Below are 24,310 nucleotides of genomic sequence, written 5' to 3'. Positions count from 1 at the left end.
GATGTAAAATGAAGAGAGCAGAACCAGAAGAACATTGTACATAGTAACAGCAGCATTGTAAGAATGATCAACTATAAATGACTTAGATCTTCTGAGCAATACAATGAGCCAAGATAATTCCAAAAGACTCAAGATGGAAAATGCTATCCACATCGAGAAAAAGAACTGATGGAGTCTGAATGCAGATCAAAGCATACTATTTTCACTTTCTTTGCTGTTTCAATAGTTTTTTTTTTCCTTTTGTTCCACTTCACGGCTAATGTAACATGATTAATATGGAAATATGTTTTACATGATTAAATATATATAACCTATATCAAATTGCTTACCATCTTAGGGAGGAGGAAAGGGAAGAAAGAAGAAAAAAAATTGGAATTCAAAATTTTATAAAAGAATGAATGTTAAAAATTATCTTTACATGTAATTGGAAAAAATAAAATACTATTTAAAAGAAAAAAGAATATCAATTTGGTAGCTATGTGGAAGATAGAATGCAGAGAGGAGAGCATGGACAAGAGGAGTCCAAATAGGTGAGAAGTGAAGAAAGTCTGATCTAGTATGGAAGTGGAAAGAAAGGAATAGGTATGACATGTGTTATGGGAATAAAACTGACAAGATTTGGCAACCTATTAATGATGCCAAGGTTGCAAACCTGGATACAAAAGGTAATGTGAGAAGTTGATGATGTGGAACTGGAGTCAGGAGATAAAGAGATAGGATGTAGATGAGATGAGAGACAGAGGTAACAATTCAATCTAAGATCACAGAGCTTTGGGGCATATCCAAGCTTAAGGGACAAGAAATGTATGATGATCTAGTAAAGAAAATTTAGAAAGAACAGTCAGTTGGGTGGCAAGAGAAACAAGAGACAAGTTATTTCAAAAACTGAATTTAGAGAGTATTCATGAGGAAGTGGTGATTAACAAAACCAAAAGCAGCAGAGAAGATGAGGACTGAGAAAAGATTTAACAACTAATAAATAACTTTTTAATTAACTTAATTTAATTAATTTAATTTAATTAATTTAATTAACTTAATTTAATTAACTTAAATTTTTATATAGCATTACTAAACATATTCCATTATTAACATTAACATTATAACATTAACAAAAGTAGTCTTCTTAAATAAATTCTAGTAAAGCATATTGCAATTTTCTAAGTCGTTAGTCAATGAAATATGAGTTGCATGAATCACTGCACCTTACTGAGAGATATTTATTTGAGACTAAGTACCATTTTTTTAGTGCTTACAGCCTATTTTCTCTGATAGGTCAGCTCCTTGAAAGCAAGATCATTTGACTTTTGTCTCAGTATTCCCAAAAACTAGTATGTCAAAGTGGGGCAGGGACTGAACCTGTTGTTTCATTAGTATGAAATGATAATGAAATTCTCTAAGGACACAGGTTGCCAATTTCTCTACAATTTAGTAGTCTTAAAGGATTATTTAGAGAACAAATGACTTGTCCAGAGTCACACAGACATAATGATGGGTCAAGAGTAAAATTTGAACCTAGGTCTTCCTTCCTGATTTCAAGTCCAGCTCTCTAGCTACTATATCACACAGTGGGCCCTTAATAAATGATCAATGACTGACTGATTCAGAATCATTTCCTATGAATTCCTATTTTTGAAAGTAGATAAGTAAAGGCTATTATAACATTTTACCTTCATTTTCTGAAGTCTGTCTGTATTTCTACTGAAGCTTCCAATATGGGCTTGAATCTGATGACATTGTTTTAAATATTCTTGGTTTCGAACATGAGCCTTTTTTTCTGACTCACATATTTCTTTCAGGTATTTCTTCAGTTTTATATACTTCAGTTTAGTTCTAGAAAAAAAATTCAGATTTTAAAAATAAAGTTAAATTGAGAAAATATTTTCATATATGCATAAAATTACTTTAATATAATGTTTAAAAAGCATGTTACCTGGATTACTCTGCCCTTAATATGGAAATTTGAAAAGCTGAAAGTTATATCTCTATAGGAAGACAATTAAAGCAGCATTCCTGAAGTATTACACTGGCTAGATATGACCATAGCTCTCTTGAGAAACCTATACAAAACTACATTACATTATTCATGGCATAAAGACCTAGTTAGACTTACTTCATACAATCAAATGTGATTTTTAAGTACTATCAACATAAACATGTAAAATAACATATTAGCAGTTTTATCACATGGCAGGCTGTTTTAAAATTACCAGCTCAATTGGAAATAGGACCAAATAGCAAACCACAATTCAGAAAGCATTAAAAATGTCTAATTTTTAAATATTTCAGAAAAGTTTGAATTTAAAAAACATAAATAAATGCTTGCCATAAATTATAAGCTAATTTTCATGAAACTGTCTTCTAATATTTGGTATCACAGAATTGCGATAATGATGATAGCTGACATTTATTAATGGCTTTAAGGTAATATGCAAAGTATTCTACATTCATTCTCTCTCTCTCTCTCTCTCCACTTCCCTCCCTTCCTTCCTCCCTCAAATCTCCTTGTATTTTTGTCCTCACTTCACTCCCACTTCAGCCTCTCCAAAAGCAAAGTCAGCATTCTTACTTTTTAAAAACTTTGATATTTTATTTTTCTGCAATTACATATAAAAACAATTTTTAACAATTGTTTTTAAAACTGAATTCCAAATTCTCTCCTTCCTGCCCTACCCCCTCATTGAGGAGGCAAGCAATTTTATATAGGTTATACATGTGCAGTCATGCAAAACATATTTCCTGTTAGTCATGCTGTAAAAGAAAACAGATCAAAATAAAACCCCAAGAGAAATAAAGTAAAAAAAAGTATGCTTCGATCTGTATTCAGACTTCATCCTTTCTTTCTGTGGGGATGGATAGCATTTTTCATCATAGGTTCTTCAGAGTTGTCTTGGATGACTGTATTACTCAGAAGAGCTAAGTCATTCACAGTTGATCATCTTGCTGTTACCATGTACAAAGTCTAGCATTCTTACCACTGTAACACACTGTCTCAAGACATAAACATTGATTTTTTTTTTAATGTAAGCTCTTTGAGTGCTGGGACTTTTGTGCTTTTTGCCAATTAATAGCAATTGGAGAGAGGGATGACATCAAGGAAGGAGTCAAGTAGAAGAGGAGTTGAGCTTGGAAATAAACTAGGGATTCTAAGAGATAGAAGTAAGGAAGGTGTACATTCCTGGCACAGAAAGCAACCTGGGCAAAAGAGGAGATGGGAAACATAGGGAATATATAGGGAAAAGATACGGGGGAAAAACACCTTCAAAACAAGAAATGTAGAGACATCTAAAATGACTCAAATTAAGACCCCAAATATCTCACTATAGATCAGTGATTTTCAATAAATTCTTTGTATTTATGCTAGCATGCTAACAAATGTATGCTTTCATGTAAGCTATCATTCTTCAATTTCCCCTCCTGATTGGATGCTTCGTGACTTCCCATCTCTTCCACCCCAACCACAGCTCAAGATAACCCCCCTGCTATTTCCTCTCCAGATTGATGTAATGACAATTTGGATATGAAGATCTTTCCCACCCATTAACAGGCCAGGTGACCTGCTTATGTCACAGGAAGCCTATGTCACATGTGTTTGGATGAGCTTGCTGAAAGGAAGAGGAAAGTGTGTCATAGGAAATGCTCAGAGGGAGAGTGCAGTTAGAGCTGAGGGAAAGAGCAGACGTGTGCTATGCTGTGAGTGACTGTTGGTGGCAAGGCCCCAGCAGTGGGGTGGATGGCTTTGAGATGGAGTGGTTCTCTGCTATGATATTGTGTATTGAATTCTTTGCTGCTGTGATGGATTGTGCTTATTGGTTTTGGGATCTGGTTCTCTGGTCTCTGAATAAATGGTTTATTTCTTCTACGTTCTGTATGGAGAGTCTCTTATATTTTGCGATACAAAACCACATAGGCATTTTGACAATTATTGTCTATATTGTTATTATTGCCTTGCTAATACAATTGGGTTGGGTGGGAACCAACAACTGAAGTGGGGATAATGCTAGCAGTAGTGGACAGCCTGGCATAGAGCCATGCATATAGCCAACACTCAGTAAATATTTATTCATTTTATTTTTCCATACTCCTCTACAAGTATCCACCCACAGAAAATAAATCTCCATCCAAGTTCTAAGGATTTTTTCAATAACATCAATCCCCAAGTCAAGTATGTAAATCAGTCAAATTATTAAGAATCCACTAAGCTCTATTTTATTAAGTCTCTTCCTATTTTAATAAGGCCAGTGATCTATAATATAACATAACATATAATCATAACATATAATAATAAAAATAAGGCTTAGGGGAACAAACAGCCAAACACTAGTAAACTTGGAGCTACTCAGCAGGAAGAGTGTATCTCAGACTATTCTAATTCACTGTTCTATGAATGTATGAATAATAGAGATGTAAGCAGAAAAATTACTTTATACTTACTATGCTGCACCTCTTTGCCACTGTCCCATCTTCTTCTGAAACTGGAAGCTAGAATAATAGCCATTCCCACACCAGTTCATGACTCGTTCACTTTCTAAGATTGAGGCATCTAAGGCTCCACTGTTTTTACTATGTCCATATATGTGCTGTCCTTGTCTTTTCCATTATTGCTGGTAGGATGCCAAACAAGCCATAGATTTAAGGCAGGAAGGGACCTCAGTGATCAGTTAAACTAATCTCTCCTCATTTTATAGATGAGGAAACTGATGCCCAAAGAGATGGGTGGAGGGTTCCTCATCTCCGCTTTTCCCACTAGGCTGCACTCCTCTGGTCTCTTCCATCATGCCCCAAGCTTGGAACCTTCTCTCTCTACTCCTCCCTTCTTTTCAGCTTTCTTTTCTATGTTGTCTTCCTCATTAGAATATAGGCTCCTTGAGGGCAGGGACTGTCTTTCAATTTGCTTGTATTTGTATTCCCAGAGTTTAGGACAGTGTTGGCACATAGTAAGTATTTAATAAATGCTTGTTGACTGACCATTGCCCAAGGTTATAAAGGTAATAAAGAGCAGAAGCAGATTTGAACAAGAGATTTTTTGAGTTCACACCCAGTACTCTTTTTCACTAAAGCACAATTACCTTTAGATTGAAAAGCCAAGGGATAATTTTGAGAATTAAGATATGGATGTATTTAATAAATAATAAAAACAGTACAACTGGCCTTTATTTTTGCTGGATGAGATTCTCTCATTATTCACTTATGATTTTTGACAAGAGGTTTCATTTTAATACTACTTCATAAAGAAAATGTTTTTATAATTAAAAGCCAAATATACTCTCAAAGTAGATCTCAAAATGCATAAATTCTAATACTAACAATGTGTTCTATAAATTTCCTTACTAAAAATTGTGCATGAAATTACATTACTTTTAATAATTATTCTCATATATCAATGAACAAACAGATGTCAGATGATCTTGGTGCAACAACTTGGTTGAAGATCAATTAAGAAAATTCTGCATTAACCACCATTCAGGTTATTTCATCTAAACTCTGGCCCCAAAAGGAGTAAATAGTGCCTTCTTTCTTGAGAAAAAAAGTAGAAACTACATAGCAAAGACAGAATGAAAAGAATGTAATTTTCATTTTGTTCTAATTTTTCTAAGCAAATCCACTTACACATGATACATTTCATCATCTTTACTCCATGAAAAAGAGAATAGCAAAGATACTATGAAAACACATCTTGTACAATGATATTTGAAGCTATGTAAAATTTTAACATCGTAGCTTATGTAACATGTATGTAATAATGGGTGTCAATTATGTTAAAAACTATTGTCACTATCATTACTTACCTACATATATCGGATTGGGAATACTCATAAAGTTTTCTTTCCAGATCTAATCTCTTCTTTTCACTGCAGTATTAAAAGAAAATGCTTCATAAGTAAATTAGTAACAAAATTAACATCCAAGATTTGTAAAAGGCTTATACACATGCCTCTGCAACTGTTTGCAGTATCCAGGTTTAATAATAATATTAACTAACATTTACATAGTACTTTAAAGTTTTACAATGTGCTTTCCTCATAGCAAACCTGCAAGGCAAGTACCGTATTATTATTCCAGTTCTGTTGATGGGAAAACAGACTCAGAAAGGCTAAGAGATTTACTCAGAATCGCACAGCTCAGAAGACAAAATTTAGAATTGTATTTTGGCATAAAGTCTTCTGGCTCCAAATTCAGAGCTTCTTACTGCCTCCATCCAAGCAACAGGAATACTCAGAGATCAGTAGGGAAGTCAGATATATAAGAGGACAAAAATGAAAAAAGAGGAAGGATTCCTAAAGCAAATACAGAAACAAAGCAGAAGGAAAAGGTACATCCCAGGAATCTTTGAAAAAGACTTTTTCAAGGTAGATTTTCATGAAAACAAAAGGGAAACAAGAAGAAATATTTAAATGTAAGGCCAGGATAACATTTTCTGTACATACTGATCTAACTTACCTTTTAACATTATGGATAGGATTACAACGTGAGTGCAAAGCAAAACTTAATTCTGGGCTTAGGGCACGCCAGATCTGAGATGAGTTTGGCCCCAGTGGCTAGAATTCAAACTGGCTTTTCTATCAGTATTTTAACTCTGTCAAATTTGTCTACTATTTTTGCATAATGCCTTTATCTCACTGTTCTTTACTACTTCCCAGAACAAATATAAACAAACAAGAACAGTGAAATACAAACTGGGGGCAAAAATAAAGGAAGTGAGTCACAGAACACAATTTAAATGTGAATAGCCTGACTGGTGTCAGAGGTCTGATTAGTGAGTGAAGTATCTTAACTAACCACAAACTAGCCCACCCAAGATTGCATTTAAGAAGTTCTTTGTAAAAAAAAAAAAAAAAATTCAAACATCTCAGAGATTTTACCTTACACCCCTTACGCCCAGAAAATTGGCAAAGACAGAATAGTCAAGGAACTAAAGTCAATAGTTCAGGGGTAGAAAATATTGCATATAATGTCAGATTTTTCAGTGTTAGTTTTGGTGAACTTTTTTTCCCTCTTTTTATTCTCTAAGTGATGGCTCTCTTGGAGAGGTTCAGGAAGGAAGACAGAAGCAAATGGAAGGAACTAAAAGCAAAAAATATCAATAACAATTTTTTAAGATGTTCTTTAAAACAAGCTAATTTTACTGGCCAGTAATGATGGTCTCATTGGAAAGAGAAGTTCAATGAGAAAGACATAAAATAGGGCCACAACAGTTATTAAATATTTTTAGGGTTTTAGTATTTTCATTAGATACATTGCCTGATTTAATTTAGATTTACTATTTCTTTCTTTTGGCTGCGGAAAAGTGTTGGGTTTTTTCCCCTTATGGCTGGACCAACACATTCACTGAAATTTTCTTCAGTATTGAGTTTTGCAACCCAATCTAACCCCAGGTTTTTTTTCTTTCAAAGCTATTCATTTAATACCTGTTTTGCAGACCCTTCATTTTCATCCCATCCACCGTTTGTGCCCATCATCTACTAGGGCTTTGTCTTGGATCCTCAGCTCTATTTCCTTTAAATTCTTTATATAACAGTTTCCTAGTCTTTGTGACTGATTACTACCATTCATAAAATAGTTTTAATTTACTTTCAAGACTGATTAGGAATATTCCTAAACTGTGGACATTATAACCAGAACCAATAGGAATTTTAGTCTATTTTCATGTTTTATTTTTTCCCCTTACTATTGTATTCAGAATTTTGTGTGGTTGTGGTTTGTCCTTCACTCTCAAAGAGGAGAGAGGGAGATGATGACATGGCTAGCAATTGACTTTGATTTCGGTGAGGAAGGGCTATGCGAAGTCACCAGTCTCACTTTCTCCTCCAGAGTCATCTGGGTCCAGTGGCCTGATATTGATCAGGACAACTGGAGATAGGCCAGGATGCAGTGGGACACCTTGGCCCTTTTAATCTAAGGTCTTTTCAAGTTCTCACTTTGAGTGAGGCAATGCCCATTCAGTGAATAGGCCTCTTTAAAAAGTGAGTCAAGGGATAGCCCCTTTAATAAAAAAAAAAAAAGTCAAACTGGGAGGGGAAGACCCTCAGAGTTGCTGGCCAAAAGAGAAACAGTTCAGAATTTTACACTTTAAGAGAAAGTTCTACTAGGTAGAACTTTAATAATGAGAGAATTAATTTAGGATTCACTCACCCAAAATTATAAGTAAACTTCTAGGGGCACTAGAAGTTTCTATGGAAATGTATTCTCTTTATATTGATGCTTAAATAAAATACTACGAAATAAGTCAAATATATCAATTAAGCCATTCATTACTTTCATTATTATTCAGCCCCTTCTGTTCAATTCTGGTGTTCCACTTAATTGTGACATGGAGAACTGGGAAAGGTTCAGAGAAAAAACACAAAAATGACTAACCTTTCATAAAAGAAAAAGTTAAAGAAGTCATAAAGTTATTCATCTTAATGAAAGGATAAAAATAATGACTTTTAAGAATAACAATAATAGACAGCTGTGGCATAGGAGACAAGAGTTGACCTCAGAGTCAGGAAGAATTGGCTTAAAGAAAGAATTGGCTATTTCTGAAATAGATTAGATAACTGCAATCTCTCAGTGCCCCAGGCAAATCTCAAATCCAAAGTTCTAAAACTTTTTTATGTCATGGTCCTTTTTGTATGTCTGGTAAAGCCTAAGGACTCCTGCATTTAAAAAAAAGTTTTTAAATAAACAAAATAAAATACATGGGATTATAGCAGAAATAAACTGTACATTTCACTGCATTTGGTAGTGTTGTAGGCACAGTGCTTGACATCTCTGCTCTGTGGTAAAAATTTCAGAGCAGGTGCCAATCTGTATTGATATTTTCTCACCAGGAGTTCCCTATACCAGTGAAATCCCATGCCTAGTCTAAATAAGAATAAGTGATGACATTTATATAGCACTTTAAGGTTTGCAAAACGCTTTACAAACAATATCACATTCGATCCTCAAAACAACATTCCAAGGTAAATGCAATTATTATCTCTAATTTCAGAAGAAGAAACTGAGACCTGCCCAAGATCACAGAGCTATTAAGTGTCTGATGTGGAATTCAAACCCAAGTCTTCTTAACTACAAATCAGGTACTCCTTCCAGAATGCCATTTTGCTTCAAATGTTAACTTCAACACAACAAGTATTTATTATGCATCTACTGTGTGCTGGGTCCTGTACATCCTTTAGATATAAATACATAAAGAACTCCTATTAAGTGTCCAGATGATCTCAATCTCTACTAAAGACAGAGTAAAAGAAAATGGGCTTGATATTTAATGTGGTGGCTGTTAATTATGTGTGATCCTGATTGTGGCTCCTCAATATTTGAATTCTCTCTTTCTGACTGCTTATAATGTTCCTAGAAGTTTTATTTTTCTTTTTTTTCCCTCAAGACATGACCAGTGAATTCTTTCTCTTTTCTCTGGTTCTAAGAGATCTGAGCTGTTTTCTTCTCTATACATATAATGTATATATTATATATACATATGTGTATATGTATTTGTGTGTGTATGTAGATGTATATATGTATACATACACACACAAATGATGTCTAACTTTTTTCTTTTTGGTCACGGAGTTCCAATGGACCAATTATTTCTTAATTTTTTTTTCTCCTCTGTTTTCCAAGTCAACTTTGGTATATTTGCTATAAAAGACTTTATTTTTCTTGGGTTTTTTTCAATAGTTTCCTTAATTTCAATTTTCTTAATCTCTCCTTTGATTTTCAGTATCTCTAATTTGATATTTAATTGGGGGGTTTCAATTTGTTCTTTTTCTAGCTTTTTCAGTTACATGCCCAATTCATTGATGTCCTTTTTCTCTATTTTATTCATGTAAGCATTTAGAGATATAAAACTTCCCCTAACAACTGCTTTTGCTGCATCCCATAAGTTTTGGTATGTTGTCTCATTATTGTCATTCTCTTGAATGAAGTTATTGTTTCTCTGATTTGTTCTTTGGCCCACTCATTCTTTAGAATTAGAGTATTTAGTTTCCAATTAAATTTTAGCTTATTTTTCCATGGTTCTTTATCACAAATAATTTTTATTGCATCATGATCTGAAAAGTATGCATTGACTACTTCTGCCTTTCTGCACTGGATTGTGAGGTTTTTATGCCCTAGTACATGGTCAATTTTTGAGTATGTGCCATGTACCGCTGAGAAGAAAGCATATTCCTTTTTATCCCCATTCAGTTTTCTCCAGAGGCCTATCATATCTGCCTTTTTTTTAAATTCTGTTCACCTCCTTAACTTCTTTCTTATTTGTTTTGAGGTTAGATTTATCAAGTTCAGAGAGGGGGAGGTTGAGGTCTCCCAATATTATAGTTTTGCTGTCTATTTCTTCCTGTTACTCCCTTAACCTCTCCTCTAAAAATCTGCATGCCCTACCACTTCGTGCATATATGTTAAATAATGATATTGCTTCATTGTTTATGGTGCCTTTTAGCAGGATGTAGTGTCCTTCTTATCTCTTTTAATTAAATATATCTTTACTTTTGCTTTGTCTGAGATTAGGATTGCTACACCTGCTTTTTTTACTTTAGCTGAAGTACAATATATTTTACTCCAGCCTTTTACCTTTAGATTGTGTGTTTCCCCCTGTTTCAAATGTGTTTCTTGTAAACAGCATATTGTAGGATTATGGTTTTTAATCCATTCTGCTATCTGCTTCCATTTTATGGGAGAGTTCATCCCATTCACATTCAGTTATGATTTCTATCTGTGTCTTTTTCTCCATCCTATTTCCCCCATTTATGCTTTTATTTCTCCCTTTCCCCTTCCACTCCTCAACAAAGTTTTGCTTTTGACCACCACCTTCCTCAGTTTACCCTCCCTCTTGATTCCCCTCCCTTATCTTACCATTTTCCACTTGCTACTTCTTTCCTCCCTTCTGACCATCACCTCGCTTTTTTTCCCCCTTTCCCCTCCTACTACCTGTAGGACAAGTTAGATTTCTATACTTATCAGGGTATGTTATTACCTTCTTGAACCAGATCAGATGACAGTAAAGCTCAAATACTGCTCCTCTCCCTCCCTTCTTCCCATCTACTATAATGTGTTTTTGTGCCTCTTCATTTGATGCAATTTACCCTTTTCAACTACCTCCTTACCTCTTCTCCCATAACCCTCCCTTTACATCTCTTAATTATGTTTTTTATCTTTACATCTGTTATTTTATACAGACATTTCAAAATCCTTTCAATTGTCATAACAGCAGTACTATTCTCAAGATTGACATATACATGTGTGTGTATATATATATATATGTAGTGTATATATATATATACATATAAAACATACATAAGATGATATAATCCGATGTAAAAATGTAAATAATTTGCCCTTATTGATTAATAAGGTTCGTGGGGGATTTTCCCCCATTTACCTTTTTATGCCTCTCTTGAGTTTTGTATTTGAAGATCAAATTTTCCATTGAGTTCTGGCCTTTTCATCAGGAAGGTTTGGAATTCCCTTATTTCACTGAATGTCCATCTACTTGCCTGAAAAATTATGCTTAATTTTGCTGGGTAGTTGATTCTTGGCTGTAGTCCCAGCTCCTTTGCCCTTTAGAATATCATATTCCAATTTCTCCTGTCATTTAATGTAGAAGCTGAGAGATCCTGTGTGATCCTGACAGTAGTTCCACGATATTTGAATTGTTTCTTTTTGGCTGCTTGCAGTATTTTCTCCTTGACTTTGTAATTCTGAAATTTGGCTATAATATCTCTTGGTGTTTTCAATTTGGGATCTCTTTCAGGGGGTGATTGGTGGATTATTTCAATGATTATTTTACCCTCTGGTTCTAGGACCTCTGGACAGTTATCTTTGATAATTTCTTCGAAGACACTATCAAGGCTCTGTTTTTCATCAAGGATTTCTGGTAGACCAATAATTCTCAAATTGTCTCTCTTGGATCTATTTTCCAGGTCAGTTGTTTTTCCAATCAGATAGTTCACATTTTTTTCTATTTTTTCATTCTTTACATTTTGTTTGAATAGTTCTTGATGCGTCAGTCATTAGCTTCCACTTGCTCAATTCTAATTTTTAATGAGTTGCTGTCTTCATTTTGCTTTTGAGTCTCCTTTTCCAATTGGTTGATTTTACCTCTCGGTGTCATTTTCTCTATTTAGATTCTGAATCTCCATAGCCATTTCACCAATCTTATTTTTTAAAGACTTGATTTCATCAGTGTTTTTTTTTTCCATTTTTTCTTTTGCCTCCCTAATTTGGAAAATCCTCCTTTAGCTCTTCTAGTAATGCTTTTTGGGCTTGAGACCAGTCCACATTCCGTTTTGAGGTATCAGATGTGGGTATAGTGTCATTGCTATCCTCTTCCAAATTGGTATTTTGATCATGCCTGTCTCCAAAAAAAGAATCAATGGTCCTTGGCTTTTTGTGTTCTTCTTCATGTTGGTTAGTTTTTTCCTGGCTTTACAATGAATTTCTGCTTTTGGAGCTCAGGGCTCTCTGTCCTGGGTTTCTTATTCTGGGGATTGTGAGTCTAGTTACTGGCTTTGTGAATTATAGCCTTCAGTTTCTTGAGGTGTGGGGGAGGGGGGTCTGGCTGCCTGAAGTCTCCTCTTCCCCTGGGGTTGCTCTCCAGTACTTTTGCTCTTCAGCAATGGTCTCAGCTCTTTGTTGTTTGAGGTGGCACTTCCCCTGGGGGAGCAAGGGTACATCTGGGCTCTTGGTGTTGACCCCTGCTGGCTCTGCCCCTCTGGGACTCAGGAACTCCCACTGCTCGGCCACTGAAGCCCCACTTCTTTCTCCTCTATTCCAGCATTTTTTTCCGAGGAATTCTCTGGGGGGGGGGGTAGGGATTAGAGCCGTTTACCTGGCCATTATGTCTCCCAGAAGTTCAAGAAGAGGCATTTCATACATTTGGGCTGCAAGCCTCAGGAGTTGATGTCTCACGGCTGGTGGCATTGCGCTGCTGCCTCTCGTCGCTTCCACAGAGTGCCATCCTGTGTTGGGAGGTTTGGGGATCTCCGCCGGTTTTGGGTGCCCAGCTTTCTCCCAGCCTGTCTTGCACTTTGGTTTCCACAGCCGCTTCTGCTTTGGTGCTGTCTGGAGCAGCTCTGCATGCCAAGCGCTCTCCCAGCCTACAGATTTGTCCCGTTGGCCTTTCAGACTCTCCTGGCTTGGAAATTTGCCTTACTCAGACTGCTCACAGTTTCTAACTCTCAAATCTGCTCAGATTAACTTTTTTATAGGAATCTGACAGAACTTGTGAGAGAGCTCCAGTAAGACCGAAAACAATTTCTTAAAAAGCAGAATTGGCCAAATGGAAAAGGAGGTACAAAAGCTAACTGAAGAAAATAATTTGTTAAAAATAAGAATTAGGCAAGTGGACACTAATGACTCTATGAGACACGAAGAGTCAGTCAAACAAAATCAAAAGAATGAGAAAATAGAAGAAAATGTAAAATACCTCACTGGAAAAACAACTGACCCAGAAAAAAGATTTGGGAGAGATAATTTAAGAATTATTGGTCTACTTGAAAGCCATGATCAAAATAAGAGCCTGGACAACATCTTTCAAGAAATTATCAAGGAAAACTGCCCTGATATCCTAGGACCAGAAGGCAAAGTGGAAATTGAAATAATCTACCAATTGCCTCCTGAAAGAAATCCCAAAATGAAAACTCCAAGGAATACCATAGCCAAATTCCAGAATTACCAGGTCGAGGAGAAAATACTGCAAGTACCTAGAAAGAAACAATGTAAATATTGTGGAACCATAGTCAGGATTATGCAGGGCCTAGCAGCTTCTACATTAAAGGACTGGAGGGCATAGAAGATGATATTCCAGAAGGCAAAGGAGCTTGGATTGCAACCAAGAATCAACTACCCAGCAAAACTGAGCATAATCTTTCAGGCGAGGAAATGGATATTCAATGAAATAGAAGACTTTAAACTTTCACGAAAAAACCAGAGCTGAACAGAAAATTTTCAAATACAAGCCTCAAGAGAAGCATAAAAAGGTAAACAGGAAAGAAAAAGAACATGTTATTCAATAAGGTTAGACTGTTTACATCCCTACATGGGAAGATGATACTTGTAACTCTTGAGAATTGTATCTTTATTACATTTAGAAGGGGTATACATAGACAGAGAGTATGAATATAACTTCATTTTGATGTAATAATAAAAAAATTAATTAATTAAAGGGTGAAAATAAGAATTGTACTAGAAGAAGAGGAAAGGAGGAGGCAGAAAATGGTCAATTACATCACATGAAGAGGCTCAAACACCTATACAGCAGAGGGAAAGGGAAGGAAGTGAGTATTTTTTGAACCTTACTCTCATTGGATTTGGCTCAACACACACCCAATTGGGTATAGAAATCTATCTTACCCTATAGGAAGTAGGAGAGGAAAGAGGAAAGAAAAAGGAAGGTCAGATTGAGTGAGGCAGTGGTCAGAAAAAAAAAACCACTGGTAAGGAAGGAAAGGGAAAAAGGAAAGAGAAAAGCACAAACAGGAGGGGAAATAAGATGGAGAGAAAGGCAGAATTAGTAATCATTACTGTAAATGTGAATGGGATGAACTCTCCCCTAAAATGGAAGCAGAGAGCAGAATGGATTAAAAACCACAATCCTACAATATGTTGTTTACAAGAAATATATTTGAAGCAGAGAGACAGACACAGAGTAAAGGGGTTACAGCAGAGTATACTTCGGCTGAGGTAAAAAAAAAATGGGTAGTAATCTTGATCTCAGATAAAGCAAAGGCAAAACTAGATCTAACAGAAGACTAACAGAAAAGGAAATAAAAGACTTAAATAACCCCATTTCAGAAAAACAAATTGAACAAGCCATCGATGAACTCCCTAAGAAAAAAATCTCCAGCACCAGATGGATTTAGAAGTGAATTTAACCAAATATTTTAAAAACAATTAATTCCAATACTATATAAACTATTTGGAAAACAGGAAAAAAAGGAGTTCTGTCAAATTCTATATATGATACAAATATGGTGCTAAACCGGAAGGAGCCAAAACAGAGAAAGAAAATTATAGATCAATTAGTCTAATAACTATAGATGCAAACATTTTAAATATAATATTAGCAAAGAGATTACAGCAACTGATCACAAGGATAATACACTATGACCAGTTTGGATTTGTACCAGGAATGCAGGGTGGTTCAATATTAGGAAAACTATCAGTATACTTAACTATAACAAAATTAACATAAATCATACGATTATCTCAATAGAAGCAGAAAAAAATTTAGACAAAATACAACATTCATTCCTGTCAAAAACACTAGAGAGCATAAGAATCAATGAAGTCCTCTTTAAAATGATAAGTAGCATCTATCTAAAATATCAGCAAGCATTATATGTAACAGGCATGAGTTAAAAGCATTTCCAATAAGATCGGGGATGAAACAAGGATGTCCATTATCACCACTGTTATTCTATATTGTACTAAAAATGTTAGTTTAGCAATGAGAAGAAAAATTTGAAGGAATTACAACAGGCAATAAAGAAACAAAGCTATCACTTTTTCCAGATGATATAATATCATACTTAGAGAATCAACTAAAAAACTACTTCAAATAATTAACAACTTTAGCAAAGTTGTAGGATATAAAATAAACCCACATAAATCATTAGCATTTCTATATTACTAACAAAGCCCAGCAGAAGGAGATAGAAAGAGAAATTCCATCCAAAGTAACTGTAGACAATATAAAATATTTGGGAGTCTACCTACCAAGTCAAACTCAGAAACTATATGAACACAATTACAAAACACTTTTCACAAAAAATAAAGTCAGATCTAAATAACTGGAAAACATCAGTTGCTCATGGGTAGGCCAAGTTAATATATTAAAAATGACAATTCTACCTAAAATAAGGTACTTATTCAGGGTCATACTAAGCTACCAAAAAATTGTTTTATAGAGCTAGAAAAAATTATAAGAAAATTCATCTGAAGAACAAAAGGTCAAGAATATCAAGGAAAAGTGGCCTAGCTGTACCAGATCTAAAACTATATTATAAAGCAGCAATCATCAAAACTATTTGGTAATTGCTAAGAAACAGAGTGGTGGATCAGTGGAATAAGTTACGAACACAAGACACAGCAGTCAATGACTACAGTAATCTATTATTTGATAAACCCAAAAACTCCAGCTTCTGGGACTATTTGACAAGAACTGCTGGGAAAACTGGAAAATAGTATGATAGAAAATAGGTATAGACCAACACCTTACACCATATACCAAGATAAGTTCAAAATGGGTACATGATTTAGAAATAAAGGGTGAAACTATAAGCAAATTTGGAGAACAAGGAATAGTTTACCTGTCAGATCTATAGAGAACGGAAGAATTTATGACCAAACGAGATAGAGAACATTATGAAATGGAAAATGGATAATTTTGATTATATTAAATGAAAAAGCCTTTGCACAAATAAAGCCAATGCACCCAAGATTAGAAGGGAAGCAGAAAGCTGAGAAATAATTTTTACAGCCAGTATCTCTGATAAAGGCCTCATCTCTAAAATAGAGAACTGAGTCAAATTTATAAGAATACATTCCCCAATTGATAAATGGTCAAAGGATTATGAAAGGCAGTTTTCAGAAGAGATTAGAGCTATGTACAGTTTTATGAAAAAAATCTCTCAATCACTATTGATGAAAGAAATGCAAATTAAAACAACTCTGAAATACCACCTCACACCTATCAGATTGACTAATATGACAAAACAGGAAAATGATAAATGTTGGAGAAGATGTGGGAAAATTGGAACACATTCGTTGCTGGAGGAGTTGTGAACTGATCCAACCATCATGGAGAACAATTTGGACCTATGCCCAAAGGGCTATAAAACTATGCATACCCTTTGATCCAGCAATATCCCTACTAGGTCTGTATCCCAAAGAGATCATAAAAATGGGAAAGGGACCTACTTGAATAAAAATATTTATAGCAGCTCTCTTTGTGGTGGCAAAGAATTGGAAATTGAGGGGATATCCGAAAATTGGGAAATGGCTGAACAAGTTGTGGTATGTGAATTTAATGGAATACTACTGCTCCATAAGAAATGATGAGCCAGAAGATTTCAGAAAAACCTGTAAAGACTTGCATGAATTGATGCTAAGTGAACTGAGCAGAATCAAGAGAACACTGTACACAGTGAGAGCAACACTGTGTGATGACTAACCTTGATGGACTTAGCTCTTCTCAGCAATGCAATGATCTAAGTCAATTCTAAAAGACTCATGATGGAAAATGCTATCTACTTCCAGAGAAAGAACTATGGAGTCTGAATGCATATTGAAGCAGTATACTATTTTCTCTTTTTTTTGTTTGTCTTTTGTTTTTTCTTTCTCGTGTTTTTCCCCTTTAGCTCTAATTCTTCTTTTACAACATGACTAATGTGGAAATATGTTTAATATGATTGTACATGTATAGCCTATATCAGATTGCATGCCATCTTGGGGAGAGTAGAGTGAAGAAGGAGGGAAAATTTAGAACTCAAAACCTTATAAAAGTGAATGCTGAAAACTAAATAAATTTTTAAAAAGGAAAATAAAAATGTATATAACATATTAGAAAGAACATTGAATTACACTCAGAAAACTTTGTTTTGGCTAATGGATTTGCCACTTTTTAAGCTGTTTGAGCTTTATCAAGTCACCTAAATTTGCCAAATCAAGTCATCAAGTGTTTATTAAGTACTTAGTATGTACTAGCTACTCAATAATTTTCTTGACTTGCCTTAACTTAGAAAGTCTGTGTGAAGCCCTATCTTCACCTGTAAAATGGGGATAATCTGTCCTTCCTACCTTTTTCTGATCAGTAAAGAGAAAGACGATATTGTTAAAGCTACTATGTAAAATAAGAATATATATGCAATTGAATATTATGTAATGAATATATGTCATATCATCGTGCCTATAAAGATCTATGTATAACTACGTAGAAAAAAAAAGAAGGGCTTTGGCCACAAGTAGCCAAACAGTGCCCCTTCATCTATTCATTCCATCCTCTTCCTCTATTGTGACAGGGCTCTCACCCCAACTTAATCACAATATAAGCCACAGGACTATCTCTCATCTCAATCTGCCAAGATTTTGCCAAATGTTATAGGCATAGCTCTAAAACTAACACCCTCTTAGTTCAACATTGGGATAAAATGAGGCACTTCACAAGTCACTGAAAATTTAACAAAGGAGGAAGTTTGCTTTGCCCTAACATAGCAAAGATATGCAAAAAGGTTACAGTGGCATCTAGATTCTCTGGACTCAGCCCTGCTCATCTCTATCTGCAAACTTTTCTGGTTAGTCAGTCATCAGAGTTCTTCTAACCAAAATATTTACTCAAGTGGTCTTGGGCACCCCACCAAGTCTGAGCAGCAGCAAGTACATGAGGTTGGAACCTTTTATGCCCCCAGGAAGGCGCATCAGGGATACTGGGGCTAATCAGGTTGTGTGCAGGAAAAGCAGTTGCGTCAGGGTCAACGAACATGTATCAGAAAACCACTGGTCCTACAATATAGCAAATACCTGTCAGTTTGCCTTCAGCCTGTGACTAAGAACTGTGTGGGGGCCATCTCCAGTCATCCTAATCTATGTCTTGCCACTGGACCCAGATGGCTCCAGAGGAGAGAGTGAGGTTGGTGACTCTGCACAGCCCTCCCTCACTTAAACCCAATTCACTTGCAAGTCATGGCATAATCCTGATGTCATGGTCCTCTTCAAGAACAAAGCTTGCATTTATTCCTATTTTGATGCCCCTTCACATCCTGGTGGACAGCCTCTCTCTTACACTGGAGTGCTTATAGTGTGCTCCCTGGCCAGACCCCTTCCCCAGTGTCCACAAACTTTTCTGTCTCTCTATGCTGCCCATGAGCTAGAAAAATGATTCACTGTGACTTTTTCTTGGATTTCCTCACCAAGAATCTGACCAGAGTGTTTTCTAGATCTATATGAAGGAGGGTGAGGAGGAGTAGGGAGCCCTCTCTGTATTTCTGTATTCTTTGTACACTCCTTACACTTCTTCCTACTTTTCTGCCATCTTCCCAATGATCTCTTGTCAGATCTAATGGCCTCTTCTCAATCCTCATCCTTCTTGACCTCTGTGTAACCTTTGACACTGATCACCCTTTTCCTTGATATTGTGTTTTCTAGGTTTTCATGATATTGCTCTCCTCTGGTTCTTCTTCAACCTGTCTGACCATTCCTTCTCTGTGTCCTTTGTTGGATCTTCATCCAAATCATGCCCACTGACCACAAGGTTCCCTAAAGGCCCTGTCCTGAGCCCTCTCCTCCCTCCATACTACTTAACTTAGTGATCTTACAACTTCTAGAGTTTCAATTATCATCTCATATATGCAGACCATTTCATATAAACGGCAAATATTACACAGAACCAAATCTTACTTCAATAAAATAAAGGCAGCTAGGTAGCCAAGTGGATATAGCACTGGACCTAGAGTTAATAAGACCTTAGTTCAAATCTAGCCTCAGACATTTACTAGCTATGTCACCCTGGGGGAGTCACTGGATCTCATCTGCTTCAGTTTCTTCATATGTAAAATGGAGAGAAAATTAGCACTTACCCCTGTTGTGAGGATAAAATGACCTATTTTTAAAGGACTTAGCAAATATTAAAGCACTATATAAATGCCAGCTATTATTATCTTCACAACTCTCCGATGGGGTCAGTATGTGATTATTATCCCCATTTGATAGAGGAGGCAACTGATATTTATACAAGGTCACAGAATTCATAAGAAGTAGAGTCAAAGTCAAATTCAGGCTTTCTGACTTCAATTCCAATGAGCTTTCCATCATATCACACTGGTGAGAGAAGGGTGCAACAAATTATAACTTTTGAGGATTACATGCTTTATTGTATTCTTAAAAGTACACCGTGAAGCTACCCCATATTCTATGACATCTAGATCTTATGTATATATAAATGACTTACTAGTCTCTATTGGTTGATCTATACAGCTAACTTTCTCTTGTAAAAGATGTTTTTAAAGTGTTTGTTTTTGCTGAATTATATTCTATTAGATGCTGAACTCTACAATGAATACTTCGAAATTCATAAGACCCAATGTTTGTGGTATTTTTGGAATATTAAGACATCTTAATGACACTGTAAAACAACAGTAGATGATATATGTTTTCAATGAATTATGATATTTAATTTGTTAGTAGTAAGCCTACTTACATATTTCTATAATGCTTATCACGTGCTGGACATTTTAAGTAAAATACATGTTCTCTAAATTGCTGGACATGGAACTGTGCCATCCCCCCCCATTTGCACAAACCACTTACTCCATTTCAGAATACACACACTCATTTCTACCTCTAAGAATCCATATCGTTCTTTAAGGCTCAACTCAGATGCTATACCGTCCTTCAAGATTTCCCAAAAGTCACCTGAGAAGCAGGATGGTAGTTACAAAGAGCACTGGAATTGGAGTCAAAAGATACCACCTCTAACACCAGCTATACAATCTTGGACAAGTTACTTAATTCTGGAGCCTCAGTTTCCTCATCTGGTTTTGGTAAGGTTAAAATAAGATGCTTATAAAACATTTTGTAAAGCCTAAAGCCTCAATGTGAGCTATTATTTTTGCCCACCTCAAATTATCTTATATAACTTACCTGTGTTGATGCTATATCCCCAATAGAATGTAGATTCCTTGAGGAGAGGAACCATTTTGTTTTTGTCTCTGTACTTCTAGTGCTTAGTACTGTATCTTGAATGTAAGAGATGCTTAATATGACTGTTGAACTGAATTTAATTTTTCATATTCAACTACTAATTAAAAGCCACAGTCATCACATAGAGAAACTTAAATACAAAATAAGATTAGTGCTCTCACACTCTTTTTATTATCTGTTATCTAATCACTGGCATTACTAGCATGAAAATCAATACTGATTTGTCACTGTACCAGTGGCAGTCAACAGCAGTAAAGATCATAGACTCAATGAGACAGAACTTTAGAATTGAAAAGGGCCTAGAGTTAACTACTTGAATCTCCTCATTTAAACAAATGACTCAACCAAGATTATAGAGCTAATAAAAGAGTGAAAATTCAGACTTCCAGACTTTTAGTATAGGGCTCTTTATTAACATAAGTAGGTAATTCTGAATTATCTATTAAAATAATAAGGATTGACTCCCTTTTTAAAAGTATAAGACCAATAAAGGACTAATTAGGTTCCTTATATAGTTTCACCAAGTCCAATTTACTTGAGAGAAGACAATTCAAGTAAATATAAAACATAACACAAGTAATATTTACTGAATAACTACTATACCCTAAGGATTGGAAGTATTCCTAATATGGAAAGGGAGATACCACCAAACTTTAGTTCCAAAAATACTACTTTAAATATCTAGAGTATAAAATATGCTGTAAAATTTGTCAATTCTGAATTCAGAATCATAAAGTTAACTGGCTGACATCCTTAGGGACAGACACTTGTCAAATTTTTGTCTTTTTGTTGCCAATGCCTAAGATAGTTCATGGATCATAGCAGATGCTTAATAAATGCTTGATTGATAAATATAAACAACCCACTCTTGTGCAAATAATGATTATAATACTATAATAGGAAAGAGAAAAGTATTTCCCAGGTACTGAAGAAGAGTGCTGTGTTCTGTCTTTATTAGTTACATAATAAAATAAATCAATGTAGTCATGGTAAAATCAGGTTAATCAATTTCTCTGGACGACAGGAAAACTATCTTAGGTAGATAAAAATTGCATAGAGGTAAGGCAAAAGTTTTATTTGCAAGTAACTAGCTACTGCCTTTGAATCATACAGGTTGCTATTGGACATTATTGCTATAGACCATGTTCAAAAACTATTGGTTAGAACTTTCTAAATGTACTTTTTTCAGGAAAAAGTAATTTCATTTACATTTTATTAACCTTTTCCATCTAACTTTCCTTATGTGGAGTAATTTTTAAGCTTTTCATTGCATATACTATTCCCCTGTATGCAGAATCATAATCCAGTATCTTTTTTAATACTTTATGGATTTTTCTGTTTAGGCATTTGGAAGTTGGCCTTCCCACTGGCTGGCCAACTGCTACTACTTACATTTTCAATTATTTTGCAGCAAAGGTAAGCTATGGAAATTGTTTTGGGACATGTAATTTTTTTTTAACTTTAAGTAACAAATTTCACCCTATTAAAACCAGATGTTTCCAAAAGGTTCCTTGTTTCCAACTTTGACAAAAGGCATTCTGGAAAAGTTTTAGTTTTCTGAATTTATGTGATCCTTCACTGGAAATCTTTTCTAGACCTCAGTCCCTTCTCTTCTTACCCATTCCCCCAGTCACATGCAAACTTACACACCTGTATACTAAAGATGGCATCCTTATCCCAACGCAAATGGCCATCTGAAGACAGAAGATTTAAAGGAGGTAAAATAGAACAATCTATCTTGTGTGAAATTGTACTGTATGTAGTTAAAGTTGACACAAGATAGCAAAATCTCCCAGGACAGCAGCAACTTCTTGATTCTTAACCTTTTTTTTATATCATAAACTGGGCAGTTTGATGAAGCATATAGTCCCCTTCTCAGAAAAATGTTTTTAAAAGATTACAAAGGAAACCAAAGGTTAGTGAAAATTATGATGAATTTTTTTTCCTCTCGAAGTTCTCCCACTCTCTGAAATCTGTCCATGGACCCTAGGTTAAGAACCTCTACCTTGGGGGATACAATCCCTTTCCCCTAGAATGAAGAGAGGGATAGGGTGACTGACATCTAAGAGAGGTGAGTTTAAGGCTGATCAATATAAGGTTGTCTCTGTTCCAAACATCCCCCAAAGCTAAGGTGGGAGAGGGAGAGGGAGAGAGAGGAGGGAGAAAGAGGGAGGGAGATGAAGGGCAGGGGAAAGGGGGGGAAAGGGAGGGGAAGGGAGGGGAAGGGAGGGGAGGGAAGGGTAGGGTAGGGGAAAAGGAAGAAAGATGAGAAGGAAAAGGAAGGGGAAAGAGAAGGGAGAAGAGGGATGAAGGAAAGGGGAAGGAAGTGAAGGAGAGAGAAGGGACAGAGAAAGCCAAGGAAGAAAAGTAAAGAAGAAAGAGCAGGGGAAGGAAAAGAAGGAAAGGAAAAAAGGAAGGAAAAAGGAAGAAAGGAGAGAAGTGAGAAGGGGAGAAAGAGAAGATGGAAGAGAAGGAAAGGGAAGGAAGGAAAGAAGGGAAGATGGACAAGAAAAAAGGGAAAGATGGAAGGAAAGGGGGGAAGGGGAAAGGAAGAGAAGGAGAAAAAGAGGCCAAAGGATATGAAGGAAAGGGAAAGGAGAGAGGTAAAGGGGAAATGGGAAAGCAAGGGGAAAGGAGAAGAGAAGAAACGGAAGAAAAGAAAAAGGACGCAGAAAGAGAAGGAAGAATAGGATAGGAAGGATAGGAAGAAGAGAAGAGGGAAAGGGAGAGGGAAGGGGCGGCCGATCTTGCTCGCAGTCCAACCGCTTGCAGCAGCCGCCACCTCCAGCTTGGCCAGTGACAGGGGACTAGGGACGCCCAACGCTAGACACCACCCCCCAGTCCCCTCCCCCCACCCGAGGAAGGGGGCGGTCCCGAGGACCTCGACCACCCCGGCCCCGCCCCCCGGCCTTGGCCCCAGCCCCCACCTACCTGTCCCTCAGCGCGCCTTGGAGGCGGCCCAGCTTCTCGTAGTAGTCGGGGCCCGGAAAGAGGCCCCGCGCCGAGCCCTGCGCCATAGCGCGCCCCCCGCCCCGCCGCGTCCGTCTGCATTTACCGGGAAAGCCTAAGCGACCGCCCCGGCATGCTCTGCGGCTCAGCCAGCCCCTCCCTCCCGCGCGGGAATGGGCTGGGGCGTGGGGGGGAGGGGAGAGCTGCTAGGCTACTACGGGCTGGGCTGGGGGACGCTGCTGCGTCCTCGACTGTAGCCCCGCCCCTCCCTTTCCAGAACCGGGAGCTGGAACCTGGGCTGTGGATGAACCCGAGCTGTGAATGAACCCGGGCTGTGGATGAAATACTTCTCTGCTGCCAACTTTATGTTGTGCATCTCCTGTGGGACGCTGCCCTCAGCATCCCACTGTGCTGTCTTGGGGCCAAGAGGCCGCTCTGATCTGCATGGCCCCAAAAGACAGAACTACCGGCCCTCTGGTTGTTCCTCCATCTCCCGACCCTGGGCATTTTCTCTGGCTGCTCCCATGGCCTGGAACGCCCTCCCGGCTTCCCTGGCTTCCTGCAAGTCCCTAAAATCTCACCTTCTACTAGAAGCCTTTTCTAATCCCTCTTAATTCTAGGGCCTTCACTCCATTGATTATTTCCAATTTTTCTAGTATATACCTTTCTTGTACATAGTTGTTTG

At 36.7% G+C, this 24,310-nt stretch overlaps 1 protein-coding gene across 1 annotated transcript in view; it reads right to left on the bottom strand.

Moving 5' to 3' along the window:
- Positions 1-23,770, bottom strand: part of KIZ (kizuna centrosomal protein) — a 228,942-nt gene extending 205,172 nt beyond the window's left edge. Inside the window, 3 exon segments of the mRNA XM_036751962.1 lie at positions 1,668-1,830; positions 5,787-5,849; positions 23,608-23,770. Coding sequence (XP_036607857.1) covers positions 1,668-1,830; positions 5,787-5,849; positions 23,608-23,693 — 312 coding nt within the window. The 5' untranslated portion in view covers positions 23,694-23,770.
- Positions 23,771-24,310: the final 540 nt, after the last annotated feature.

This window comes from Trichosurus vulpecula, chromosome 3 (genome assembly GCF_011100635.1).
Source record: "Trichosurus vulpecula isolate mTriVul1 chromosome 3, mTriVul1.pri, whole genome shotgun sequence".
Taxonomy (NCBI): domain Eukaryota; kingdom Metazoa; phylum Chordata; class Mammalia; order Diprotodontia; family Phalangeridae; genus Trichosurus; species Trichosurus vulpecula.
Note: the sequence above shows the minus strand (reverse complement) of the source record. Positions and strands in the feature narration are given on the sequence as shown.